The sequence below is a fragment of the Cynocephalus volans genome, chromosome 2 (genome assembly GCF_027409185.1).
Source record: "Cynocephalus volans isolate mCynVol1 chromosome 2, mCynVol1.pri, whole genome shotgun sequence".
NCBI lineage: Eukaryota > Metazoa > Chordata > Mammalia > Dermoptera > Cynocephalidae > Cynocephalus > Cynocephalus volans.
This window is the reverse complement of record NC_084461.1, coordinates 109,589,443-109,615,899: the sequence shown is the minus strand read 5'-3', so window position 1 is coordinate 109,615,899 and position 26,457 is coordinate 109,589,443. Positions and strand designations below refer to the sequence as shown.

Below are 26,457 nucleotides of genomic sequence, written 5' to 3'. Positions count from 1 at the left end.
CTTTAGGCTTCGACTCTAATTATCAGCTTTCCTGAACTTCCTTATTACTGATTCAGATTCCCACCATAAGCCCGTTTGGTTACCTCTGCTTTAGGTACCCACCACTGTAGTTCAGTCGCATGGGGCCAGAGTTAAGATTACTGGTCTAGGAGCCTGGTCACCTAAGGCTCCCCTCTTAAGCAGGCCCTGTGGGCAGGGCAGGCACTATGGACGTCACATCCAGGTTCTAATCTAATGTGATGGTATAAGGGGCCCACTCTATAAATGTGAGTAACTTCTGGATTACAGTGTATACCCGTGTTGCTTCTGTTCTAAGATTGCAGATTCTTGAAGTACAGAATTTGGATGGAGTGGTTCCAGCCAAAATGTGGTTGATTTCTTAGCACCAAATAGGTACCTAGTGTATATCCCATAGATGCACAGTAAATGCTTGATGGGCCTGATCATCTTCCTGGGGACTCTTTACTGAGGAAATAATAGAACATTGTAACTGGAGTCCTTATGAGATCCTTGGAGCTTTTTTGGCTTGTAGAAGTAAGGGATTCCGGTTATATTGTAAAGACCATGTTCTCATTAAATGTCCTATAGATGATATGCCTTTGGGGATAGCAACTTAGATTCTGTATCAGTATCTGAAACAGTGTTAACAATTTAAAGAACCACGTGTGGTAAGCACACTCTCAGACCATCCGTTGTGCTCTTCAGCTGTATACTTACTTTATTAGTAATAAGCCTCAGATATTTTCCAAATATAACATGTTATAGGATAGGCATTAGCTCTTTGAGAAAGACCATGCCCAGTCCATGGGTGGAGAGGGGAGGATAATAAATCTGGCGGGACATTTCAGAGTATGGAGTGCCCCCAGCACCTCACTCACAGGCTAGATGTTTGAAAGAATAAGCGTGCATTTACCTCCAATTTACGTAAATCAGAAATACAACTTTATGCCCAGATTTATAAAAGTCAAATTTATAATTTTCATCTTGGGCGCTTATGCCTTAATAAGCATAGTCTGCTTTATATGACCATGGGTTACAAAATGTTCAAGATTTTGAGATTTCAGCAAAATGATAAGCTATTTATATGTTTTTGAGCTGAAACACCACCTTTATACTTAGCTCTGCACAATAGGATGTATAAGCACAGACTTACAAAGAAACGATACACTGTGTAGTTTATAGGAGAAACATTCCTTAAACCCTCATTCCAATACAGAGTGGCAGATCTGGCTGTGCAAACATGTGTGTGTGTATATTCGTATGTGAATTCTAGGCAGCTTTAAATACCGTGTGGCATAGTGAAGCGGCTCGTGCATATAAAGAAAGACGCAAGCACACATATTTAATTTGCACTGTTCAAAATCTTCCTGGGAGGAGAGCATTTGTTTTGAGCATTTTAAATATGGGGTGCTTCTAGAAAAATAAGGGTGACTTAGGCCCTTTGAAGTTAAAAATGGACCCTTCTTTCCAGGATCTTATTTCCACCAAGTGCAAACAGCAACAGCATCATTTGTCCTTAGCTAGGAGGTCTGCTCTGTGGCTTCTAGAAAGAGAAGCGGGAGACGTGAATGGTTTCACAGCGTGGATGTTGCAGCTGCCGTGCAGCCTTTGCGGCGGCTTCGACCTTCGACGGGACGTCCCTTCCTTTTCTCCGGGGCCAGGTTTCCCTTGATCTCGCATTGAGACGGCCAATTCGGCTCTGCGTGGGCTGGCGTGTTGTGTGGGGCCGCGTGGCGCGGGTCGTGGGGGGGAAGCACAGCACGGGCCCGCAGGCCGCGGCTTTCCCCGCCCGGACGGGCCTCGTGAGTGCGGACGAGCCCGTGGAGACGGCGAGCGGCTTGGGAGCGCATGCTCCGCCCTCCCAGGGCTCGCAGCCTTCGCCCCGCCGAGCTCCTCCTCCCCGCCGCGGCCTCCCGGGCTCGGCGGCCGCCTCGGCCCAGCCAATCAGACGTGAGCGTTCTTAGCGGGCGCTGGCCAATCGGCGGCCAGGGTTTGCTGGCAACGCGAAACCCTTAGGGGAAAAGCAATAACAAAAGCCTTTCACTGCAGACAAATGTTAAGTGTCTGTGCAGACTTTTCCTGTTTTTAATTTTATTACTGCAAGAACGGAGGGTTTGTTGTTTCTTTCATGTTTCCTTTCAAGCAATTTTAATTATACATTTGCGCTACATCGGGGACTCTGGAACGCAGTGATTCGGCCTATTGCCTCTAAAGCTAAAATGCAGTAACCTTCTGGCAATACAGATATATTCCTGCACTGTAAATATAGCTGACATGCTAAAGAATTTTAAGCAGCAGCAAAGGTCTTTGACACCACACACAGTGCCCCAGAGAGCAGATGATGAGAAAACCAGCTCAGTCTTCCCCGTCGCCTCCTCTCCCACCCCCTCCCCTTTCCTGAAGGGATGTGCTCATAAAGAATCCTTTCCTCCAATTGTTCTTTCTTGTGCAAATTGTGACCAAATGCCTAATTACCATTGATTCTCATTGCAGCATGAACTTTTATACTCAACGGATTAAAAAAAAAAAAAAATCCTGAGGGAATTACAGCGGAATCAGCCAGGCTTTGCTGCACCTAGTTTTTCTCCCCTTGCTAGGCTATTGCTACTCATTGTACATTCGGCTGCCACCTAAGTAATAACAACACCGACCATATGGGAAGCAATTTTAAAATCTCCTTTTGAGACTTTTGAAAGAAATCCTTCCTTTTCCACTACTTAGGTCCCAACTATTCAAATATTTTACCTGCTGTCAAGACTCCCAAGGAGATTAGTCTTACCTTGTGAGGTTTTCCTTACATAAAGGAGCTTATTATGGGGTTTTCTGTGAAATCCAAAATGGCAGTGGTTACACAAGTGAGCAAACCAGCTGGAAATAAGACTCTGAGTAGTGCTCTCTGGTGTTGCCAAGAAGGGGGGTGGGGGGGGGGGGTAGGTGTAGAAAAGAAAACAAAGGCTCACAAATATTTTATTTCTTTACCCTTAATATTTTATGTATGTCTCACAATCTAGATCCTTTTAAAATATGCTTTAAAGGAGTGATTTTTTTTAAATGTCACCTGTCCTCTAGAGAAATAAAGAGGATGTTCTATTTTGTTTTTCTGTGACATTTGGTATACTAAGTGCACTTTGGCTTAGTAATTCACAGATGCAGTGCTAAATTAAATTGTCTGTCTGCAAAGCAGTTGGGAGAAGCAGAATGGCTTGCAGGAAACAAGTGTGTTGGTTTTGAGATTTCTTTTCTAATCCTCTGTGGCAAATGCTTACCAAAGTTGATTCTAAAGATAACCCCAAGAGCAAATATATTGTGCACATTTATTTTCTTAAGAGTGCTATTTTAGGAGTCCTTAATATGAAACAAGACCAAACAGTGAAACAGATACCACATGAACGCTGATTACTGTCACACACAGTCAAAGAGGGGAGGGTTAGGAATGAGAAATCATAGCTGATAGTCTGCTATCTGGATTCTTAAGTCCCAACTTTCCCTTCTATACCTATTTTTATGCACCTGCATAATTTTTTTCTTACTAAAAATCACAATTATTTTACATTGTTGAATTGTAAACAAAACCGATTCCTTTCAGTCACTTTCTAGTTTAAGACTTGGTAACTGGCGTTTAGTTTATGTTGGCTGCTTGCCAAACGAAAGCAATTATGTATAATAATAGAAAAATTAAGAGGTGAGTGTTGCTGTTTTACAGCAGGACATGGCAAAAACCATTTCCTTCTGTCAGCAGTATCTTGGTTATGCTCTCACACACAGTCTCAACCTTTTGTACCACACGCGAATGCGCATGAATACAGACACACACACACATACACACACACACACACAATTTCCTGTGGGTTTTAACTTGAGGTCACTGAAACCAAAAAGAGGAAGAATGCAAACCACAGCTTTTGAAAGCAAATGAGAATAGAACTTTGCTGTTAAAAAAATAAAATAAAATAGAATAATAATAATAATAAATGAACTAGAAATAGAGTAGTCATTGCTAACCATGGTTCTTTCTCATTCCCTGCCCCTCCTGCAGGTGTCCTAGTGGTCAATGTCACATGGAGGAACAAAACTTATGTGGGGACCCTACTGGACTGCACCAAACACGACTGGGCCCCTCCCAGGTACGCCCAAGGCCTTTTATTTCTCTTCTCTTTCCTCTCCTTCCCCCATCCTCTCTTTGCAAGGAAACTATAGAGAGAGATTAATAATACATAAAAGTCTGCCTGTAATTGAAACCAGGCAAAAGAGAAATGAGCAATTCAGGATTGAGCACAGTAAAATGCAGATGCTGGATTTCTTTTCTATCAGGAGATCTTTACTCCCTGCCCCCACCCCCTCCTTTGTTTTCTTCTTTTCTCAAAATGGGAATTTGAACTGGATTGGAAGCTAGCTACCTGAGCATTTTTTCTCTGGTATTCTGAGAAAGAATAGAAGCCTTTGGCAGCCTGTCGTTTTGCAGGTGTGGAAATTGTCAGTGGAGGAATAGGGTGTCTTTTCCTTGGCTGGGCCCAGCCCTCCAAGGGTGTTACCTCCTCCTGCTGCATTGTGTACCCTGTGATTGCACCTGGCTCTTTTGGGATGTTCATTTTGATGTGTGTTACTTGCTTCCGTAGGTTTTGTGAGTCACCGACAAGTGACCTGGAGATGAGAGGGGGCCGGGGCAGAGGGAAGAGAGCGAGGTCTGCTGCAGCTGCCCCGGGCTCCGAGGCCAGCTTCACAGAGTCCAGAGGGCTGCAGAACAAGAACAGAGGGGGAGCCAATGGGAAAGGGAGGCGGGGCAGCCTCAATGCCAGCGGACGAAGGACACCCCCAAATTGTGCCGCTGAGGACATCAAAGCCAGCCCTTCCTCCACCAACAAAAGGAAAAACAAGCCTCCGATGGAACTGGACCTCAACTCCAGCTCTGAGGACAATAAGCCTGGGAAGCGAGTCCGCACAAATTCTAGAAGCACTCCCACCACCCCTCAAGGGAAACCAGAGACTACTTTTTTGGACCAAGGCTGCTCTTCTCCAGTGTTAATTGATTGTCCCCACCCAAACTGCAACAAAAAGTACAAGCACATTAATGGCCTGAGGTACCACCAGGCTCATGCACACTTAGACCCAGAAAACAAGCTGGAGTTCGAGCCTGACAGCGAGGACAAGATCTCGGACTGTGAGGAAGCGTTGAGTAATGTGGCACTAGAATGCAGCGAGCCAAGCACAAGCATATCAGCTTATGACCAGGTGAAGGCACCAGCATCCCCTGGCGCTGGTAACCCCCCTGGAACCCCCAAAGGAAAGAGAGAGCTGATGAGCAATGGCCCAGGTCCGATTATCGGTTCTAAAGCTGGGAAGAATTCTGGCAAAAAGAAAGGCCTTAACAATGAACTGAACAACCTTCCGGTAATCTCCAACATGACGGCCACTTTAGACAGTTGCTCAGCTGCAGACGGCAGTTTGGTCGCCGAAATGCCTAAACTGGAAGCAGAAGGATTAATCGACAAGAAAAATTTAGGAGAAAAAGAAAAGGGCAAAAAAGCTAACAATTGCAAAATGGACAAAAACTTCTCTAAACTGAAAAGTGCCCGGCCCATCGCCCCGGCCCCGGCCCCTACTCCCCCGCAACTAATTGCTATACCTACTGCAGCCTTTACAACCACCACCACGGGGACAATCCCGGGACTGCCCTCCCTCACAACCACTGTTGTTCAGGCGACACCAAAGAGTCCTCCGTTAAAACCCATTCAACCAAAGCCCACAATTATGGGAGAGCCCATCACCGTGAACCCGGCTCTGGTGTCACTCAAAGACAAAAAGAAAAAGGAGAAGCGAAAACTAAAGGACAAAGAGGGGAAAGAGACAGGAAGCCCGAAGATGGATGCTAAGCTGGGGAAACTAGAGGACTCCAAGGGGGCTGGCAAAGATTTAGCTGGACACTTTTTAAAGGACCATCTTAGCAAGAATGAAGCGCTGGCTAATGGACTGTCAGAGTCTCAGGAGAGCCGCATGGCCAGCATCAAAGCCGAGGCTGATAAGGTTTACACTTTCACGGACAATGCCCCCAGCCCTTCCATCGGGAGTGCCTCGAGGATGGAATGTAGCACTTTGGTGAACGGGCAGGCGCCCATGGCACCTCTGCATGTATTGACCCAGAACGGGGCAGAGAGTTCAGCGGCAAAGACGAGCAGTCCAGCCTATTCGGACATATCCGATGCTGCTGATGACGGGGGTTCCGACAGCAGGTCAGAGGGCATGCGGTCCAAGGCCAGTTCCCCATCAGATATCATTTCCAGTAAGGATGGTGTTGTAAAAGGGCATTCGTCAGCTATGGCACAATCATCTCAACTCAAAGAGTCTCTTTCTCCTTACTACCATGGCTATGATCCTTATTATTCTCCAAGTTACATGCACCCTGGACAAGCTGGTGCCCCTGTAGCTGGCAGCAGCGGGAGCACGCAGGGAATGAAGATCAAGAAGGAGTCTGAAGAAGATACAGAAAAGAAGGACAAGGCAGAGCAGTTAGATTCTAAGAAAATGGACCATAATTCTGCTTCCTTGCAGCCTCAGCACCAGTCGGTGATCACACAAAGACACCCTGCCCTGGCTCAGTCACTTTATTACGGCCAGTATGCCTATGGGCTCTATATGGACCAGAAATCTCTGATGGCCACCAGCCCTGCCTATAGACAGCAGTATGAGAAGTACTATGAGGACCAGAGGCTGGCAGAGCAGAAAATGGCCCAGACTGGGAGAGGAGACTGTGAAAGGAAAAATGAGCTCCCCTTGAAAGAGCTGGGCAAAGAGGACAGTAAACAGAAAAACATGCCATCTGCCACAATCTCAAAAGCTCCCTCTACTCCGGAGCCTAACAAAAACCATTCTAAGCTAGGGCCTTCAGTGCCTAATAAAACTGAGGAGACAGGTAAATCGCAGCTTCTCTCCAATCACCAGCAGCAGCTTCAGGCCGACAGCTTCAAAGCTAAGCAGATGGAAAACCACCAGCTTATTAAGGAGGCTGTAGAAATGAAATCTGTCATGGACTCTATGAAGCAGACAGGTGTAGACCCAACCTCCAGATTTAAACAAGTAAGATTGTGGAGCGTGGCCCCAACAGAGAGAGAGAGCAGTCTGAGACTTGTACATGTCTGGGCTTGATCTGGTTAGACATCTTACACAGGAAGGAAACCAACATTAGGGTTTTCTCCTCTTCTCTTGAAAAATATCTTAAAAGATTCTCAGGAGTTATTGTGTAGCTCTGAAATGTACATCACTCACTATTTTCTGATCATGTTGTATAGTAAGAGGAACTGTGGTTATGCACATTGCAGACTTTTGTTCCATGCCATTAACTAACACTGTGACTCAGACGAGGTCCCTTAATTTCTTCACCTAGTCCAAAGTGAGGGCATTCCACTACAGGGCTGCTGGATTCCCTTCCAACTCTGAGATTCTGAGTCTGATCTCTAAATTATTTGTTCTTTTACATTTCCAAATTTCTATTAGCATCTCCTAGGAACATTAAGACTGGCACCCTAAATTCACATTTCCTGTTCATCTTTTTAATAAAATGTGGCGCCCAAATGTCTTTCACATATGGTCTGAGATGCCTAGATTTCTGATTTACACTCTGTGTTACGTGCCCCAAAGCAGAGTTCATTGCTGAGCAATTTTGAGGGGTGTGAGGAGGTTTGGGTGATGGCTCTCAGCAGTCATCCCAGAGCCTCATGGTTAGCCAGCCTGAGAACACCTGAAAATTGGTCACCATGAAACCACACATATGCTAGCACCTTCTGTCACGGTTCAGACATCCTGAGTCACTGCAGCCCCCTGAGCAGTAATTCTGGTATTTCTCAGCACCGCTCATTCCCCAGCCCCACTCCCCCATGCTTAGTCCCTGGTGAATCAGAGTGAGAATCCTTTCCCCACGCACATTTCTGCCCAGAGTTAGAACTTAGCCCCAACTTTGAATGTTCACTCAGGACCTGAATACCCTGGGTTTATAACATGAATGGGATGCAGGTCCCAAAGGCCATTTGGGATTCTCAGTTCCCCTGCTCCCAGAGGCCTAAATCAGGCTGTTGCTTCACAGGGCTGCATTAGAACTGTACAGTTTGGGGGGGTTATGGATGGCTCTGTTTTCCAACAGAGAAGCCATAACGTGTGCTATTAATTTGAAATTTTGTTTTGATTAAGATGTTAGCACATAATGAGAAATGAGCCAATATATTAAGCCTCAACTGCAGTAGATGAAGAAAATATGTTAGGAAACCAGGAGTTTTTCCTCTTAAGTGATGTTAATAGCTGTAGTAATTACTTAAATTTACTATCATTAGCTTGAGTTGGAGATTTTAAAATTCTTTTTACCTATGCGAAATATTAAAAGGAAAACGAGAGTTGGCTTAAATATATCTGTGGATGTTAATTAATGTTTAAAAAATGACATTAAGGAACCAGCTCTGATTCCAGCAGGCCTGAGTTTGAAGCCCAGCTCCACAACTGGGCAGCAGTGTGGCTTTGATGTTGCTTAAACTTTACAAGCTTTGGTTTTGTCTTCTGTATAAGGGATCAGTAGTTAACACCTACCCCAGATGCTGTTACTATGTAAGAGAAGGAAGTAAATCCACTAGTACAGTGCCTAGCACATAAGTACATGTTAACTTAGTATAGTAATAGTGCTGTCATGATGACTAATGAGTTTTCTTAAAAATTGAAACTTTAAAACAAAACTGTTTCTTTTCTTTTTTTTTTTTTAATCAGGATCCAGATTCAAGGACATGGCATCATTACGTATACCAGCCCAAATATCTGGACCAGCAAAAGTCAGAAGAACTTGATAGAGAGAAGAAATTAAAAGAAGATAGTCCACGAAAAACTCCTAATAAAGAGGGTGGTGTGTCAAGCCTTCCTGTGTCATTAACGAGTATTAAGGAGGAGCCCAAAGAGGCCAAGCGTCCTGATTCTCAATCAATGGAAGAGAACAAGCTGAAAAATGATGATCGCAAGACTCCTGTGAATTGGAAGGACTCTCGGGGAACAAGAGTGGCTGTGTCCTCGCCCATGAGTCAGCATCAGTCGTACATCCAGTACTTGCATGCTTATCCTTACCCACAGATGTACGACCCCAGCCACCCTGCATACCGGGCTGTTTCTCCTGTCCTAATGCACAGTTACCCTGGTACGTGTTGTGGGTTCTCATGATATTGGAGGGAAGAGGCTATGTGCAGATATTAAAAATACAAGATAAATTAGAAGCTTCAAGAATAACATTTGTTTTGCTTGTTTTTATGTTGCTTAAAGTATCAAAGATGAAACTGATTTAATATAAGATTTTTTAAAAAATGAAATGTGGAAAGTCGTCAGCTATAGTTTCCATAGTCTCCGATGGTCTGTTATAGCTGTTAGACTGACAGATACTTTATTGCCTGTGAAAATATTCTAAGCACTTACTGTCATAATCATTATAGTTACTATTCCTTTCACTTAAGCGGACACATAAATGTAAGAAATGGCTGTAAGCTCAATTCTGTTTATAACCTCTGTTCATCAGGATGAATTAAGTGGGTAGAAGAAAATCAGAGAAACTAGATCCAGTTTAATGATGATGTAGCCCATTCTTAATATAACCCCATATTTTAAGATCTTCAACTCATCCCAAATTCATGTAACCCAAATGATTTTTTTTTTAAGATGTAGCCGGTAACTTGATGTGGCATTTGCTATTTATCTGCAGGAGCCTATCTCTCTCCAGGATTTCATTATCCCGTTTATGGGAAGATGTCAGCGAGAGAAGAGGCAGAGAAAGTCAATACCAGCCCTAGCATCAACACGAAAACAACCACTGAATCTAAAGCACTGGATTTGCTCCAGCAGCATGCCAACCAGTACCGCAGCAAGTCCCCTGCTGTAAGCCTCCTTTGTTGTCATTTAAAAGTACTGTGTTTGGGGAGAAAGAGGGGAAGAAGCTAGAGAACGGTCTTGAAATATAAATGGTTTGGGAACCCAGCTGTGATTGCAGGATGCTATTTTATCCTAAAACATAAAGAATGGAGTGTTCAAAAGTAAGATGCTTTCACACATGAGGGAAAATTATTGTTAAAGCATGTGAGGTGGTAGCAAGCTTTTCTGTCGCAAAATCGAGTATACCTTGCTCAGTCAGGAGGATGCTTCTTAGGTGGAAATTTAAATTCATAGGAACTAACTTTTGGTGCAAAATATTTTTGATAAAACATTCAGAAATTAAGTAACAGAGGACTCTATAGCATCCTTGTAAATAAGTATTTCAGAGCCACAAACTGTTGACCTGTTGGGCAAATTGAGCTTTTAAAAAAGGTTTTCTTTTGGGACAGCTTTTAAAAATCAGAGATTACATATGCAAATTCAGCTGCCCCCTTTCTCTTAAGACAGTAGAAAATCTGGTCCAAAATCACATGGCAGTAATTGATGGGACCAAGTAGCCTCATCTAGGCAGTAAGTCTTCAGTGTTGGCCCAAATATGAACAGACTGTACCCAACTGTGTCACTTTGTTATTAGCTCAACTTCTGTAGTGATCTGAATTTTCTACTCCTCTTATTGACCCTTGGTGTTTTCATGGTTGGTGGCTCACCACGAGCGAAGCTGAAGGTCCGTGGCATGTCATGACATGTGAGACTCCTGTGCAAGCATGCTTTACTTGACTGTGGAGTGAGGGCTGCTTCTGCTAGTTTTTGACCTTGATTCATTGTTCTATCCCTGTAACTCGACTGAAGTAATATGTGTGCCTTTTACGAAAGATGGCTTCCCCTCCCCACAAAAAGGCAACTGCTAGTCCTAGAGATAGTTGCGAAGAAAGACTAAAAAAAAGGTTATGATGATTCTTGTCTAGAAAAAAGTTTTAAATATCTTAAAATATGATATCTGTAATGTGAATGAGTCTGCTGGAGACTATAGAGAGAAATGAGAAAAGGTGATTTATGAATCTTTTTCTGTGAGTCCTTCCTCTATACAAAGATTATTTTCAAGTAAGAAGAAGAATTTTAGTGAAAGGATGGTTAAGTTCTAAAAGGTAACACACAATCTTTAACCAAACTGTGAATTGGGAGAAACTGAGCTTCTTTATGAGTGTTCAAAAATTGAGAGATTTGGGTTGTGGGCATAGGACAAGGATTTCCTGTACTTTATATTAGCATATAATGTTGGGATGTATATTTTCAGTGGAAGAAAATGAATGCAGATATGTTTAAAATTATGAAATAGGTTCTCCTCACAAAATATAAATAAAATAAAAAGTGTAATTAACAAACTTGACCTTAAAGAAATCTCCCAGATTATTTCTTTTCCTTGATGCATATGTAAAAGTTGTTTGGGGGAAGATACCAGGTAGATTCTAAACTTGCAATTACAGATGAATACAGAGAGCAGTTCTCTTATTTCAGTCATTTGAGGAAAACATCAATGCCACTTGGTTTACTTTGGGTGGAGCAATTCTTTAGTGTTGGCTTAATTTCAATTGAAACTAAAGCATATCTTTTGAAATTATCTTCCGTTAATAAAGAATGGTAAGTTTCTATATATCTACTTTTTAATCATTAACATAATATTGCCGAACGAACAAAGGTGGTTTAATGTCTCTACTCGCTTTCAGAGGATTAAGCTGGGAAAATTTCTCTTTTCTGTTGCAGCCTGTGGACAAGGCTACAGCTGAGCGGGAACGGGAGGCGGAGAGGGAAAGGGACCGCCACTCCCCTTTCGGCCAGCGGCACCTGCACACACATCACCACACCCACGTGGGCATGGGTTACCCACTGATCCCTGGTCAATACGACCCTTTTCAAGGTCAGCCGCTCTGTTGTTATTACGTCTCTTTTCATTCTGCTTTGGAAAACAGTTGCTAAGACCACCTTTCTCATCTTAAAATAAAAACGCCCTGTATTGAGCTTTGAGCTAACATTAGCTCTGGGGAGGGGTCTTAACACTTATTTCCCAGTGTTTTCTAGTGACACAGCTAAGGCTATCCCACATCTTTGTATTCTTTTGAGACATGAGGTGGCTACCACTTAATAATTGTCAGTAGTTGATGCTATCTGCAGCTTACTGTTATCTCACAGACCGACGGTGGCGGCCAGTGTCTGGGGCACTGAATATAACAATCAGAAGATCAGATATCTACTTCAGGGAAATTGAAGTAAAGAGGGGAGGGATGACGGAAGGCTTTGGTGAAATTACTTGTGCTGATTTCTGCAGGCCTTTTAAGTTGCTCTTTTCCCATGGAAGTAATCGGATGAACATGATCAGGTTTAACACTTTTTAATAACTCAATTCATGGGCTCTTCATGGCCCTTCACTGCTACGACTCTTTTACTAAAGATGAGGGTTAAGAAAGAGAAACATTTTTAAAAGCCATGGAATTGACACGAGGGAGCCTTCAATCCGTGGTGTATTAGTTGAGCGTGTATTATTTGTCCCATCTCTGTCACCTGAGGGGGTAGGTGGCACCATCTTTACCAACAGATCCACTTGCTAGGATCTTGCTGTCTTAGTCCACTGGGGCTGCTGTAACAAAATACCACAGGTTGCGTGGCTTTAAACAACAGAAATTAATTTTCTCATAGTTCTGGAGGCTGGGAGTTTGAGATGAGGGTGGAGCACAGTCATTCTCTGGTGAGGCCTGTCCTCCTGGCTTACAGGCAGCTGCCATCTTGCTGTGTACTCACATGGCTTCTTCCTTGTGCATGCTCTGGGGAGCAAGGGCAGTTCTCGTGTTTCTTCTCATGAGGACACTAATCCTGCCATAACACCCCACCCTTATGACCTCATCTACTTACCTCTTTATAGACCCTATCTCCATGTACAAGCACACTGAGGGTTAGAGCTTCGATGTATTCTGAGGAGACACTGTTCAGTCCATAGCACTTGCCAAGTCGCCTCTTCTGCTGTGTGACTATAAAGATGATATGTTTGAAGGTGTTTCCAAAAGTGGGGAGTGATATACAAATGTGAAGGTGTCACTTTCTTCAACTCTTGTTACTTGGTGTTAATTAGTGGTGTTAAAAGAGAGCATCTCTAATTCCTAAGCCACTTGTATTGAGTGTGAGAAGGACTTAGAAGAGAAAGGGGTTTTATTTCTAACACATTACATCTATCTATATATAAAGTATACATATGAGCAGAAAAATCTTATCACTTTCAAGATACTGTTATTATTATTGTTAGTATAATGTCTTAAGTTACCTCTGGGAAAAGAAAATATATCCAAATGAAGGATATAGAAGGAGAGAGTAATTTTCCCTCAGTTTGCACTTGTTTACTCTGTTTTTTCCCAGGACTGTTCTTTATAGAAAAGAATTCTCTATTAGAGAATTTCCTGCTATTTGGAGCTATTACATTCTCTGACATCTACCTTTGTCTTGCAGGGTAAAAGTTAAGACCATTTCTAGGTTTGATTCTCTGATCCCATGTATCTTATGGGATGCATTGTGTTCAATCGCTGGGGAAAAATGTTAAAGTGATAAAAGTTATTATGAAAGTATTGTATTCTAAGCAAATAGCATGTTGCTTCTATAATTCATTGTGACTTTTGATTCCTCTTCTTACCTGGTACCTATTATTTCTCCTGAGCTTCCTACTCAGGAATGCATGCAAACTATTTAGCACCATACAGAGCCAGAGAGATGGAATGCTCTATCCTCTTTGAATAGCTGTTAGGAAAACTGCAGAGTATTTGATAAAGGGATAGATATCGGATAGACCAAGCAGTTTGTACTCTGTCCTTGCCGCATGAAGTATTTTGTGTGTGTGTTTAGGAAAGGAAAGACACATTGTTGCTACAGGGTCTGCAGCCCTTCACCACTGGGCCTGTCTACTTTTATCTTCCTAAATGTCACAGAAACCCTACATTTTTCCCCCATTAGGCTTGACCTCTGCTGCCCTCGTTGCCTCTCAGCAGGTGGCTGCCCAGGCATCTGCATCAGGAATGTTTCCTGCACAAAGAAGGTAAATATCCTGTACATTTTGAATTAGTTTTTAGATTGAGACTTCTTAATGCTTGGGAAGAAGCAAATATAGGCTTATTAGCTCTTTGGGTTTTATATCATTGTCTATCATTAGTAACTAGCTAATTAGTTTTTTAGACAGTTGAAATTTTCTTAGGTTATCCTCACAGCTTTGTTAAAATAATTCACTGTAACTCCCTTTGTTTTATTATGTTTAAAAATAAAGTTGCAAATGGAGAAGTTTATTTTCATAATGCTAGTTCATGTTTGTTCTTTGGTATTTTTAATTATTCCTCAACTGATTTTAATGAGGGAAAATAATTTAAAGGGATGAAATTATTAGTATTATAAAATTAATATTTTTCACAATGTATATCATTACCTGCATTATTCCCTCTCTCTGGAATTGAATTCCACAAATTGAATAGAATTAAAATAATCCTCTCAGTCTTACGGTTTTTAGGTTTTCAGTACCAAATGTTGATAGAACCTTATGTTAAAGTTTGCTTTTCTTTTGCAGAGAATAACAAGATTGGAAATGTACGTTGTCATGTGACTGGATCACATGGGGAAGCGCTTTATACAGACATCAGTTCCATGGTGTTAATTTGAAATGCCTTAATGGCAGGCAAAAACCAGTCATTTCATTTTTGTAAATTACAGATTTTATCACAGAGTAACAAATGTTGCTGTAATTAAACTTCTGTTTTATATATATATACGTATACATATCTGTATATATACATATATATATATATTCTTTACTTTTTGTATCAGTAACCAGGCTCGCACACACAGGGTCTGCTGCCAAGTCGCAAACCACTCAGCAAAGGAAATAAAAAATGTATTTGTCATGTTGAAAAGTGTTAGCCACAGAAGGCTGCTTACTTTCTTTTGCTTTTCCCTTTCCTTTAAAATTGTAAATAAATAATGTTATGTATCAGTGTGCCTGAACCTTGCATATCCTTCATATATTTCCCATAAGCCCTTCAGAAAGGCTAACTGTGATGATGACACTTTGGTACAATTTAGATGTCTATTTGGTGGCTCCTGTTAAAGACGCATCAGTGTAAAATGTTCCTGTAGTCACTGTTTGTACTCGTGTATTGTGGAAAAACTACTTTTGGAAGGCATGGGGTTGCCAGTACCACAAAAACTGTGTTGTATATAATGTAAAGATTAAAGTGGGGAAATAATGAGCATCTGTGAATAATGAGGTGTCATTTTTTGATAATCTTGAATGGCAAATAACCCGATAGCCTGCATACCAGAGACATCTGTGATTGTTCTATTACTTGAATAGTCCTGCAGTCTTTTTTTTTTTTTTTTTTTTTTTAATGTTTACAATTATCCAGTTTTAGAAGAGAGAGACTTTAACGCCATTGCCTGGTTACTTGTTTTATGCTGTAATCTAGTTTATTTTATGTAAAATGTATATTGAATGCTTTCCTTTTTTATACCTGCCTTAAATAATTTGGCAATCAGAATTAAAAAGGTTTTTTTTTTATAATGGCTTCTTGTCTGTCTCATGTTATTTTTAGCTGGCTGATACTGATTCTTATTTTCAGAACTGTTCCTTAATATTATGAATGCCCAATGCATAAGATACTGCATATATAGATTAATTTTTCTTGTATAATATATAGGTATAACAACAAAATAGTGTGTTTAATTCAGTGAATGTATACATATTTACCAGAGTATTTACTTCCACACATGGAGCGTAATATCAGTACAAATTGGTAGATGCAGGTTTCTGTAGTGTATGGAATGATATTCCAAAGATGTAAATCTTGTGACATGTGGGCAGTAGATAAAACATGTAAAAAGTCAGTCAGTCAGCTGTCATTAAGTTGATTTACTAGAATCTTTTATGCCAAATTTTTACTGCTTCCTCCATCCCTTCCATTTAAGAAATTCATGGTCTAGAGTGCTGAGATATAGCAACGAACAAAGCAGACAAAAATTCCTGTCCCCACAAAGCTTGCATTTTCTAGTGGGTGAAATAAACATATAATAAGATATAAAAGTGATATACAGAGTATGTTAGATGGTTGTTAAATGCTATGAAGAAAAGCAAAGCTTGGGGGGGAACATATGTGTGGGAGTTTCTAATGGTAAAGTAGTCAGGGAAGGTCTACGGAAGAGTTGAGGAAGGGGGCTCCATGCACACAAATGGGGGAAAAGCATTGCAGTGAGATGGAAAAGCGAGCGCAGAAGCCCTGAAGTGGGAATGTGCTTCATGTGTTCGCACTGGCTGATTTCAGTGATTCATTTCAGCTGTAATGTTTTATGATTTTACTATAATTGCTAATGACAGTTCTACCTCTTGGTTTACTAAAAGGTTCTTTAAGTTGACAGAATTTGTCTTGGTATGATTTGGTTAGTTTTACTTAGAGGCCTTTGCTTTACAAATCAATAGATTTTTGCAATCAAAAAGAAATGTTTCTTCTGCTTTGAAAGAACACCTTGCTGCTTGGCCTTTGCAAGTCTAGTCCATGTTCTTAATAGATTTTGATAGGAGGATATTTTTCACCTAATTTTCAGTTTGGTTTTTTAAAAAAAATTTCATCTATGTTGTCACTTTTAAAAACATTGTTTGCAGTGTTTATTCCTACACATAAGAGTATTTCACATTTTTTCATTATTTTTTAGACTATCAATTGTTTTTCAGTTCTTAAACACCACATCTTGATTATCCTTGAAGATTTAACTGGTATAAGACGAATTACATTAAACAAGTATGTTTCCTCTGTTCAGAATATTGTTTACAGTGTGACTATTGGTTGCTTTCATGCTGGTCCAGTTCTTGACCAACTTCTTAACTATTGAAACACTGAAGCAGAACTAAGGTCACCTCACATCTTCCCCAGCTGTTATCATGTTCCTTTTGGTAGGTAGGTGATACTGCGGATTCCTGATGATTTCCTTGCTTTTAGTGATACCTGTTTTTTAAGTCATACATATGGAAGCCAATCTTACTTTTCAGCTGCAAAATGATTAGATGTATATTTATTACATACCAGGCTTTTAATCACTTCCAGTTAGGTGGTTAAATAGATAAGATCATAAATAGGTGCATTAGACCATGCTTAACTCTGTTACTGTAATAAATAGGAATGCTGATAAATGCAAAGAGTTATATGACCACAAGCACATTGCAATTTGAATAGTTTTTCCCTCTAGGCTTTTACTGGAACATTATTCATGACTGGTTTACATTAATCAGTAAGTGAAGTTTTGTTTCTTTCCTTTACTCTTAGCAGTGTAGTCTTTGCTGATGACAACATTCATTGCCAAAGGCCAGAGCTTGTTTATAGTATGTGTGCCATTTCTCTGGCTGAGTATATAGTCAGTACCAAATGGTAAATTAAAGATTCCCAAAAGACAAGCATACTTGGCTCCATTATATTACTATGATGAATCTGCCATTAATACGGTTCTAATTGTTTTACTTTTATAGACATAAAATCAGTCCCCTTAGTGACTAATAATAGGGTTTATTGATTTTACTAAACATTATTCATTCCAGGCTTGCTCATATCAGCTTGTCCTGAACATATGCAAAAAGCCTGCAGTGCTGATACAGTACAAATTAACTTCATGGAGAAATGGGAGTGAAGAGCTGTTTACAGCTGTGGTCCCATTGAATACAGAATATTAAAAACAAAGTAATAGGCTCCATATAGAACTGTTTATTCCTAGATTAGGATCTCAGATGGGTTTTTCATGAAATCTTGCCATTGGTGTTCAGCCCAGGTCATTAACACTTAGAGTAAAAAGGCTGGCCTTATACATTCACTCTGGCTGTGACCCTGATTTAGTGTGGTTTTAGCCCAAGGGTCTGTGAGGAACCAGAATGAATAACTCTGATTGATACAGGGTAAAGCAGCAGTTTAAATGATAATTATTGGTCATTTTATTCCCTCCCTGGCTCTGAAAAAGAAACAAGACAGGCAAAGCCATTTATTATTGTTTTTGTCACTAACCATCCATTCCCTGCTTCCTGCAGTAGTCTGAGTCATAAGTGTTGTTCACTTTGAGCTAACTTGAGAGAAAATGAAGCAAATCCCCCAGTCCACCTGTTAGCAGGGCCTCTGCTGAAGATTCTTTTTTATTTTTCTTAATAAAATCATTCTTTTCAGCAGGGATTGGTTCTCAACCTCAGCATTATTGATATTTTGGACTGGATAATTCCTTGTTATGGGGGACTGTCCCGTGCATTATGGGATGTGTAGCAGCACCCCTGGCCTCTACCCTGGAAAAGGCAGTGACAACCTTCCCCACACATTGTGACAGCCAACTGGTCCCATGAAATTTAGAACCCCTGCCTAGCCCTGCCACTCAGGGAGACTTCTGAGTTCTCTTGTTCTTTGTGGCTTTAAGAGATATGAAAGCCATAGATGGCTCCTGGGAACCCCAAGAAAATGTAATGGCAGTGCTTATTTGACCAATGTGGATAAAGTTGGACCAGATCTCTCCCTTTTTGAAGAGACTTGGGTGATCCATATTTTAACAGAATAATTAGTTTCTATAGGTTGAAAACATTCAATTTAAAAACCACATCTGAGAGCTGAATTCAGTTCACAGTGCATCAACTAGAAACACTAGCTCTCCACAACACGTATTATTTTTCCCTGGAATGAAGGTTGACCAGATGGAGAACCTGGAAAAATGGAAAATTCTTAAATGAGCCGCTGTCATTGAATTCGGATTTCCTTCCCACAGGAAAGCCATTTGTTTTGTGTATAGGGATGAACCGAGAGAGTCGCAGATACACTATTCAGGTCAGTGAAGCCATTTTTTTTCACTTGGATATTTGAAAATAAAAGGAAAGCAAACATGCTAAAATCTGAGCCGTGGAAAAAATAAGGGTCTTCAGGGCCATCGTGAGCACAGGCACTGGTGACACCTGTAGGCACATGCACATTCCGTGTCTGATCAGGCTGTGGCCTGCCCTTGTCCACTTGGTGTCATGCTCCTCTCTACATGAAATGGGAGTAGTGCAATGGGAGAAAACTCCAATCACTGCAGTATCGTCTCTCCAGCTGAGCTTCTCTGCACAGCCCTTCAGGCAGCCCCTGAAGATAGATCAAAGTTGACACGCAAAATGAAGGTGTTCGCTGCCTCTACAAGGAGCTGAGTTCTTGAGGAAGGGAACCGTGACCCTGTAGCTTTCAAGGGCATCAACAACCCTCACTTTCAAGCCAGAGGACTTAACAGGACACCATGCTTCCTTCTCACTATTGAAAAATCTGGAAGTTATTTACCTACACCGTTTTAAAGCAACCGTTATTCCTTTAGTCAGAAGAGTTGGGGAACCAGAATTGTTATTTATTGATCCATTTTTCTACTGATTTATGGAGGTGTTTTCTTCTTTTACACCATCATCACATCCTCTGTGACTGCAGCCTCCTTCTTATGAGGATCTTTGGTTAGATTGGGTCAACCCAAATACTCCAGGGTAATCTCCCCATCTCAAGGTCGCCTGATTAGAGATCTTAATTCCCCTTTGCCACATAACCTAACATATTCATGGATTCTGGGAATTAGGATGTTGACATCTTGTGGGGTGGGGGCATTACTCTGCCTACCATACCACCCAACACAATTTCCTTATTCCCTGGGTACACGATAATAATAATGTATGATACTATTATATAAAATTTCATTATAACTGGTATAATATATGATCATCATGATAATTATATATAGTATTTATTATGCACTAGATACTGTTCTAAGCACGTAACATCTAACAACACATTTAATTCTCATAACAACCCAATTACTATTTCATTTTAGAGCTGAGAAAACTGAAGCACAGAGGTAAAGTCATTTGTCCAAGCTCACACCACCATATAAGTGATGGGCAGGGTTCATAACCACTAATGCTGTACTACTTCAGAAAAGGAGTCAAACTCTCTAAGTAATTAATGAGATCTCTCTAGCTTTCCTTTGCTGAAGTATTTACTTTCAGAGGGGAAAATGAGGGAAATAAGCCTGAGTCTCCAGTTTTCTATGAAACAAAGTCCCTGTGCAGCCTAGAGCCATCAACCCCTTGTTAGAAACCTTCACATCCCAGGACCAGGATCCCAAGAGCTTGGGGGCCCAGGGCATTGCTGGCAGAGGTCACTGGAAGTTTTACATTTTTCCTCATTGTTAACGTGGCCTTTGCCACCTTTAATACTCTACATACGCATCTTATAACTAGAAGCTCAAAATGCAAGAGTTGGGCTCGGTGGGGCCTCGGGCCTGCGTGTCAGAGGCTGACAGGGAAAGTTGATGCTTCTGTTATCCTGGCAGAGATTCTCATGGAGTCTGACATAGGTCATTCTTGTGTTCTGACAAAGGGTTTTAAATTGTACTTTTAATTATCTCCAAATGACAGCATACTTTTTGTCTCAGAGGATTTCTGAAACGATTAGAAAAGGAAGGTGTCCAAACCACAACTTGAAACTCATTTCCCATAACCAGATCCTCCTCCAAAGCATGTTGCGTGCACCAAGGGAAGAGGAGAATATGTGAAACATTTATTTGCAAAATGTAAACATATAAATTATACTCTAATTTCTGTAATCTTGTATTGGAATTGCTTCTTTATTTTAATATGACTGGAGCCTCAAAAACTGAGTGGCCTAGATTTTTCTTGGCCTCTAAGAATACTTTGTTCCAAATGTTGTGTGCTGGGGGCAGAATGTGCTAATTGATTTAAAAAATCTTCCTAATAAGGGTAGCAGGGGGCAATGGATCAAGGCATCCTGGCCCCATTCAATCACTGTAGGTTATTGAATTATAGGCAGGAAAGTGAAGGTGGTCCCATCTCCCCACCACTCTCCGTAGAAGGTGGTCCAACAACCCACCCCATCCTCCTAGATCAGATCAGATTTTTCCAGGGGCCATTTCTAGGGTGGTGTTTGGCAGAAGTGGGAGGAGGGGTGGAATCCCCAGCCAAGCAGGGATGACCTTCCAGCATGGTGATCACAGAGAGGGAGAGCAATGCTAGCATAGTTGCTGTGCAGTTGGATGTTTTCAGCTGCTTGTAACAGAAACCATGATTCAAACTGCCTTCAACCACAAGAAGATGTTCTCTCCCATAAGCTGAAGCCAAGAGCAGGGTGAGCTCCAGACATCATCATCATGCTGCTGCTCTGTTTCTCCAAAATGCTCTTTGCTTGGTCCTCCTCCGCTTTATCCCTGTTGTTATGGCTACAGGAGTTCCAGAAGTCCAGAGACACCAATGTCCAGGGAGAGAACTGTGTCTTCCTGGGTCTCTCTCTTAGGAGGGGAGAAAACTTGGGCTTCTCCTCATGTCTCCTTGCCCAGCCCTGGGCCACACGCTTAGTCCTAAACCATCACTGGCCAGAGAATATCGCCATGTCTTCCTCAGGCTTTGTAGGATGAAGATCTGCCCCTGGATCATGCATAGGAGGGTGGATCATGGCTTAGAACCAGGTTTCCTTTAGGGAGGAAGAAGGGGGTGGTGAATGTTGTATCTGACACACAAACCTTTGCTCGAGGCCAGGGGGACTTGGTAGACTCTCCTGGCGTCCTCCCTGGCTCTCCTGTGGTGTGAGTCTGTAGGGATGGGTGTGGGTGGAAGCAGGCAGTTGTTTGCAGAGACCCTCAGCTATAACTGCTCCCTTAGAGAATCTGGCGATGGGGCAGAATTGGGATAGCGAGGCACTGGCAGCCCTGGGCCTTGCCGAGCATGCAACGCAGTAGGAAGGGATTCGGAACCTGCTGTGTGTGCTTCCTCTCCCTCTTCCATGCCACAGCCGAGTAGGTAGGACTCTACTAGTGGGAAGAAAGGTGCCACTTCACTGCCATCCACCAACACACACACATACACACGCACACGCACACTCACACACACGCGTTACATACTCCTTTCCCCTGCAGTTTCCTCAGAACTTACAGCTCATAAACAGAAGAGGGACCTGCCGACCTTCTCCCCAAAGCAAGTAGCCTGCACTCCGGAGAGGAAAGAGGAACTCAGGACCATTCTCACCAGAGCAGAGATACAATTAGCAAGGTGGGGCAGAGGGGCGAGGGGTGGAAGGGGAGAAAGGGCATGTGTTGGGCCCTGGTATACCAGAAGTGGAAGGAAAAAGGACACTCTGGCAGAGGTAGAATCTCACCATATTGGGAACCCCGGAAGATTCCTCAAAGAGAAAGCAAAACCAGGTGTATTGGTCTGTTTCTGTTGCTTATAACAAATTACTTGAAACTGGGTGATTTATAAAGAAAACAAAATTTATTGCTTACAGTTTCTGAGGGTGGGAAGTCCAAAGTCCAGGGAACACAGCTGGTGAAGGTCTTGATGGTGGCAACGGTGATGGCAGAGTGTCACCTTGAGAAAACGGTGGAGCAGAGAGAGCAGAGAGAGCTCCTGGTGCACTTTCCTTTTAAAGCCTTCAGAACCACACTCCTGACCACCATTTTTAACCCATTCACTAGGGCATGGTCCTACAATGTGTTAGGTTCAGTGAGATGGAGAAAAGGGAGAGAAAGTCCCGAGCCAGGCGCTATTTCAGCCAAAAGCTTTATTCCACTAACATGGAGGGGAGACTGAGCCAGATCAGTTCCCCCAAACAAAGGAAAGCAGGGGTTTATAAGCCTTTGAGGGTTCTGGCAGAGTAATGGGCCATTTCAAAATCAGTGGTATGCAAGGTGACACAGCCCTTGTAGTCTGCTAACACCTGGTTGGTTAGGGCATAGGCTTTTTTTTATTTTTTAGGGCATAGGCTTCTAGTTAGTATCATTACTATATCAGTGCAAAGTGCTCCAGCCCTAAACTAGCTACTGGAGCCCACAAAACATTCCTTTGATGATAATGGTCATGTTTACCCCTTCCCAGGAGAGGAATTTCACTGCTCAGTTCACGGAGCAGAAAAGGGAAAGGGGAGGGGGAGAAAGGAGGGAAGTTGCTTATCCTGGCTGTGCTGATGTTACGCTAGCCATGAGGCCTAGTACAACCTAATCACCTCCTCGAGGCCCCACCTTTCACCTACACAATCGAATTTCCCACCCTTGACAGTTACAGTGGGGATTAAGTTTGGAGGGACATTCAACCCAAGGCACCAGGCTCTAGCCTGATCACTGACTTAGAGTTGTGGAAGGCTGAGACTGGGTCTCAGGACGCGGTCTTGCTGATGCTGGGAGGGGAAGAACGGGTGGGTAACCCCGACGCAGCTGCAGCTGGGTGGGGGCGTGACTCTCTTTGCTCTTCTCTCCTGGAGGGCAGAGCAGAACTTGTCTAGCAGGATAGAAGATGAAGGAGTGACCCCAGTTTTTTGCTCCTCCACCAACCTTACCTGGATTCCTGTGCACACAGGACTAACATGCTCACGAGCAGAAGAAGGAAAACTAGATGGTCCCATGTGGAGGTTGCTGATTTGGTGAGGGGTGTGCCCCTCTGGCAGATCTAGTGACTGAAAATTCTTGGGGTGGGATTAATTCCTTCAAAAGAAGGAATTTTGAAAGTGGGTGGCCAGGACATGAGGCAGAATTCATTCAGTAAGTATTTCCTGAGTCCCTACTAAGGACCATGTGTTCCCTAGGGACGGAGCGCACAGCCGCTGCCCTCTCAGCCCTCACAGACAGGGTGGGACAGCCCTCCCTCTGTGGATAAGCCAGAAGTCTCTGAGGAGCTGAGCACAGAAGAACTCTGCAGACCTACAGTTGGCTGAGAAGATCTGATGTGAAGACAAGAAAGAACTCATTTTGGGACTCAGTGGCAAAAGCTCATAAATTTTGGAGCCTGACGTGTCCAGCTTCAGAAATCTCTAGTTGCCTCTGTGTCTGCCGCCTCCAAACCCTTACCATCCCCTCAGAGGAACAATACATAGAGATGAACAATAACAGATTTATGACAACAATTTTGTGACCAGACTGTCCCCTGGTCAGGACTCCCTCCAAGCTGAAGGCCAAAGCAATGACGAATCATGGAGAGGCCCCCAGCAGGCAGCTCAGGGAGGCCACTGGCTCAGTGGCAGTGGGAGCTGGGCCATCACGGGTCCCTGGGGAGCAGCAGATGTGCCCAGAGGTAGAGAGATGTGGTGACTCATTCCTACCCCTCTCCCAGGGTCTGCCAGGCATCTTTGTCATCATCAGAGTAAGCCTCAGAGTCAGAGGCAAAAGAGAGCCACACAGCTGCGGTTCCCCCGTGCCTCTTAGTAGCCAGCCCATACGTGGTTCTAGCCTGAGAGTGCTCACGCCATGCCAGTGCAGCTTCTGGAAGCCGTTGGTGGCTAAGGGCACTCTTGTGACTGGCTCTGGAGGATGAGGTGTGTGAGGAAATGTAGGTGACCAAGCAGTGTTCCAAGGTCAGCCACGGGGACCACTTCTTTTCCACTGTCCAGCGGTGGAAATTGATGAATTGGTACTGAATCTCAATGCGATGTTCTCCTGGCAGGCCAAGTATCTCTGATGTTGTCCACTCGATGTAAACGGCCCCTGGTCCTCTGCGGCTCCCTCTGACTGCTTGGCAGGGCTCACCTGTGTGCTTCCTGCTTTTCAATGCACCATGCCTTAGTCAAGGACTTCTAAGTTGTAAATAACAGAAGTCTATCCAAACAAACAAGCAAAATAGGCAGATTTAGTGTAAGGGCAGAGGGCCTCCCATGGGAGCAAGGGTGGGGATCGTGTGCAAGATTCAAGGGGCTGGCACTGGGACCTGGGAGGTATTTGGGCTCCTTGGCAGCATCTCTCTCGCCTCTGTCTCTCATCACAGCCTCTTCTGTCTGCTCTCTCTCCTCCTCCATCTCATTCTTCCTCTCTTTTCATACCAGCTCTCTCTGATTCTCCAAATACATGACCTCCCCAACTGCAGTACTGTCTGGCATCTCTTAATTGAACTAGCAAATTCCCAGGATAGAGGATGGAAGTGGCCCCCCTCAGGTCCCACGTGCCAGGAGGGTACTGCAGGGTAGACTGAACTTGCCTTGCTGAGGGAGTGGAGACTGGAGTTGGGGTGGGGGGAGAAAAGATTGCTTAGCTGGCTCCTAGTTTTGGCTTTTTTGACCAGCCCCATACCACTGCCATGTAAGCCCTTTTTCCAAGGATCATTTATGGCCCAGGAGCAGAAGCCCATTCTAACCAGCTTAGTTACCAAGAGGGTTTATTGAAAGCTTATAAGAGTCTGTCTTATAATATCTGAGGAGATAGTGATGTTGTCTAGAGAAACCCCAAATCTCTCTCAAGTATCCCACGATCTTTTGCGCCTTCTTCTCTTGGTGTCACTGTCCCATTCTCCTGCTTCTGTTGACTGACCATTTCTACCTCCTCATGGCTTTCCTGCTCTTGCAATTGAATGTGGCTTGGAATTGCTATGGAGCTCACTCTGGCCCACTTTTCACTATCATTTCGCTGACCCAGCCTTTTAGTTTGCACTCCAAATCCCTGTGCCAAGTGCAATGGGTTTCTGTCTCTGGAATAACCAAAATGGGCTGGACCACACTTGGGAGAGGAGGGGCAGAATTATATAAAACCTATGACTGCCAACATTCCCATGACTTAGGAAATTCCAAGGGATTTAGGAGCTCTGTGCCAGGAACAGGTGAGTGGAATCAGGTGAGTGGAATGGGAGCACAAAGATCATATATATGTATTTATTTGTTTGTTTGTTTGTTTATTATACCACAAAAATAGAAATTTCTACCTTCTCCCTAGATACTTTGTATTCTCCTTGCCCTACTTTACTTTTCTGTGTGTGGTTTACCACCATCTGACCGTGTTATATATTTGTTTATTTGTTTACAGTCTTCTCTTCCCATTCCAATGTGAACTCCCTAAGGACAGGAACTTAATCTCTTTTCTTTACTGTTCTATCTCCAGCACCCAGAATGGTGTTTATCCTATAACAGCTCTCAATAAATACTGTCAAGTGAGTGAGTGAATGTCGCATCAGGACATAGCAGAGATGCCACTGATTCACCCTCTGTCTTTGAGAATCTGCCTCCCCACAACCTCTAGAAGGTTTTGTTATTCATAATGAACCCTTTTGAGCACACCTGATTTTCTGCTAATGCGGTGGCTCTTGGCAGGCCCCTAGATAACTTCAGGATGGGGCTGGTCACCAGAGGAAGCAACAGTGCTTGCTTACAGGGTTGGCATTATGGAGGGGAGAAGGACTGCAGGTTGAGTTCAGTCATCAATGACCAGTGATTTAATCAGTCATGGCTCTGTAAAGACCTTTGTAAAAACTCTTCCACAACAAGGTTCAAGGGAGCTGCTGGGTTGGTGAACGTGTGGATGTGATGGAATGGAGGTGGCACGTGTGCTTGGAGAGGGCACGGAAGCCCTCCCCACCCTTACCTTGTCTTGTACATCTCTTCTGTTTGGCTGTTCCTGGGTTTTATCCTGTATGATAAAACTGTAATTGTAAGTGTAACTCTTTCCTGAGGTCTGTGAGTCATTCTAGCACATTATTGAACTGGGGGGGGGGGGGGAGGGGGAGATATGGAAAACCCGAAATTTGCAGCTGGCTGGAAAGAAGTGCAG

At 43.0% G+C, this 26,457-nt stretch overlaps 1 protein-coding gene across 3 annotated transcripts in view; it reads left to right on the top strand.

The window, feature by feature from the left end:
• Window positions 1-15,333, top strand: part of ZNF608 (zinc finger protein 608) — a 102,832-nt gene extending 87,499 nt beyond the window's left edge. For 2 of the 3 annotated variants that reach the window (XM_063085980.1, XM_063085981.1), the window contains exons 4-10: window positions 4,037-4,124; window positions 4,617-7,071; window positions 8,743-9,160; window positions 9,716-9,888; window positions 11,644-11,797; window positions 13,873-13,954; window positions 14,474-15,333. In XM_063085980.1, coding sequence (XP_062942050.1) covers window positions 4,037-4,124; window positions 4,617-7,071; window positions 8,743-9,160; window positions 9,716-9,888; window positions 11,644-11,797; window positions 13,873-13,954; window positions 14,474-14,480 — 3,377 coding nt within the window. In that variant the 3' untranslated portion in view covers window positions 14,481-15,333. Of the gene's footprint in view, window positions 1-4,036; window positions 4,125-4,616; window positions 7,072-8,742; window positions 9,161-9,715; window positions 9,889-11,643; window positions 11,798-13,872; window positions 13,959-14,473 lie in introns of those variants that run through there. The other variant, XM_063085982.1, reaches the window with a different exon arrangement.
• Window positions 15,334-26,457: the final 11,124 nt, after the last annotated feature.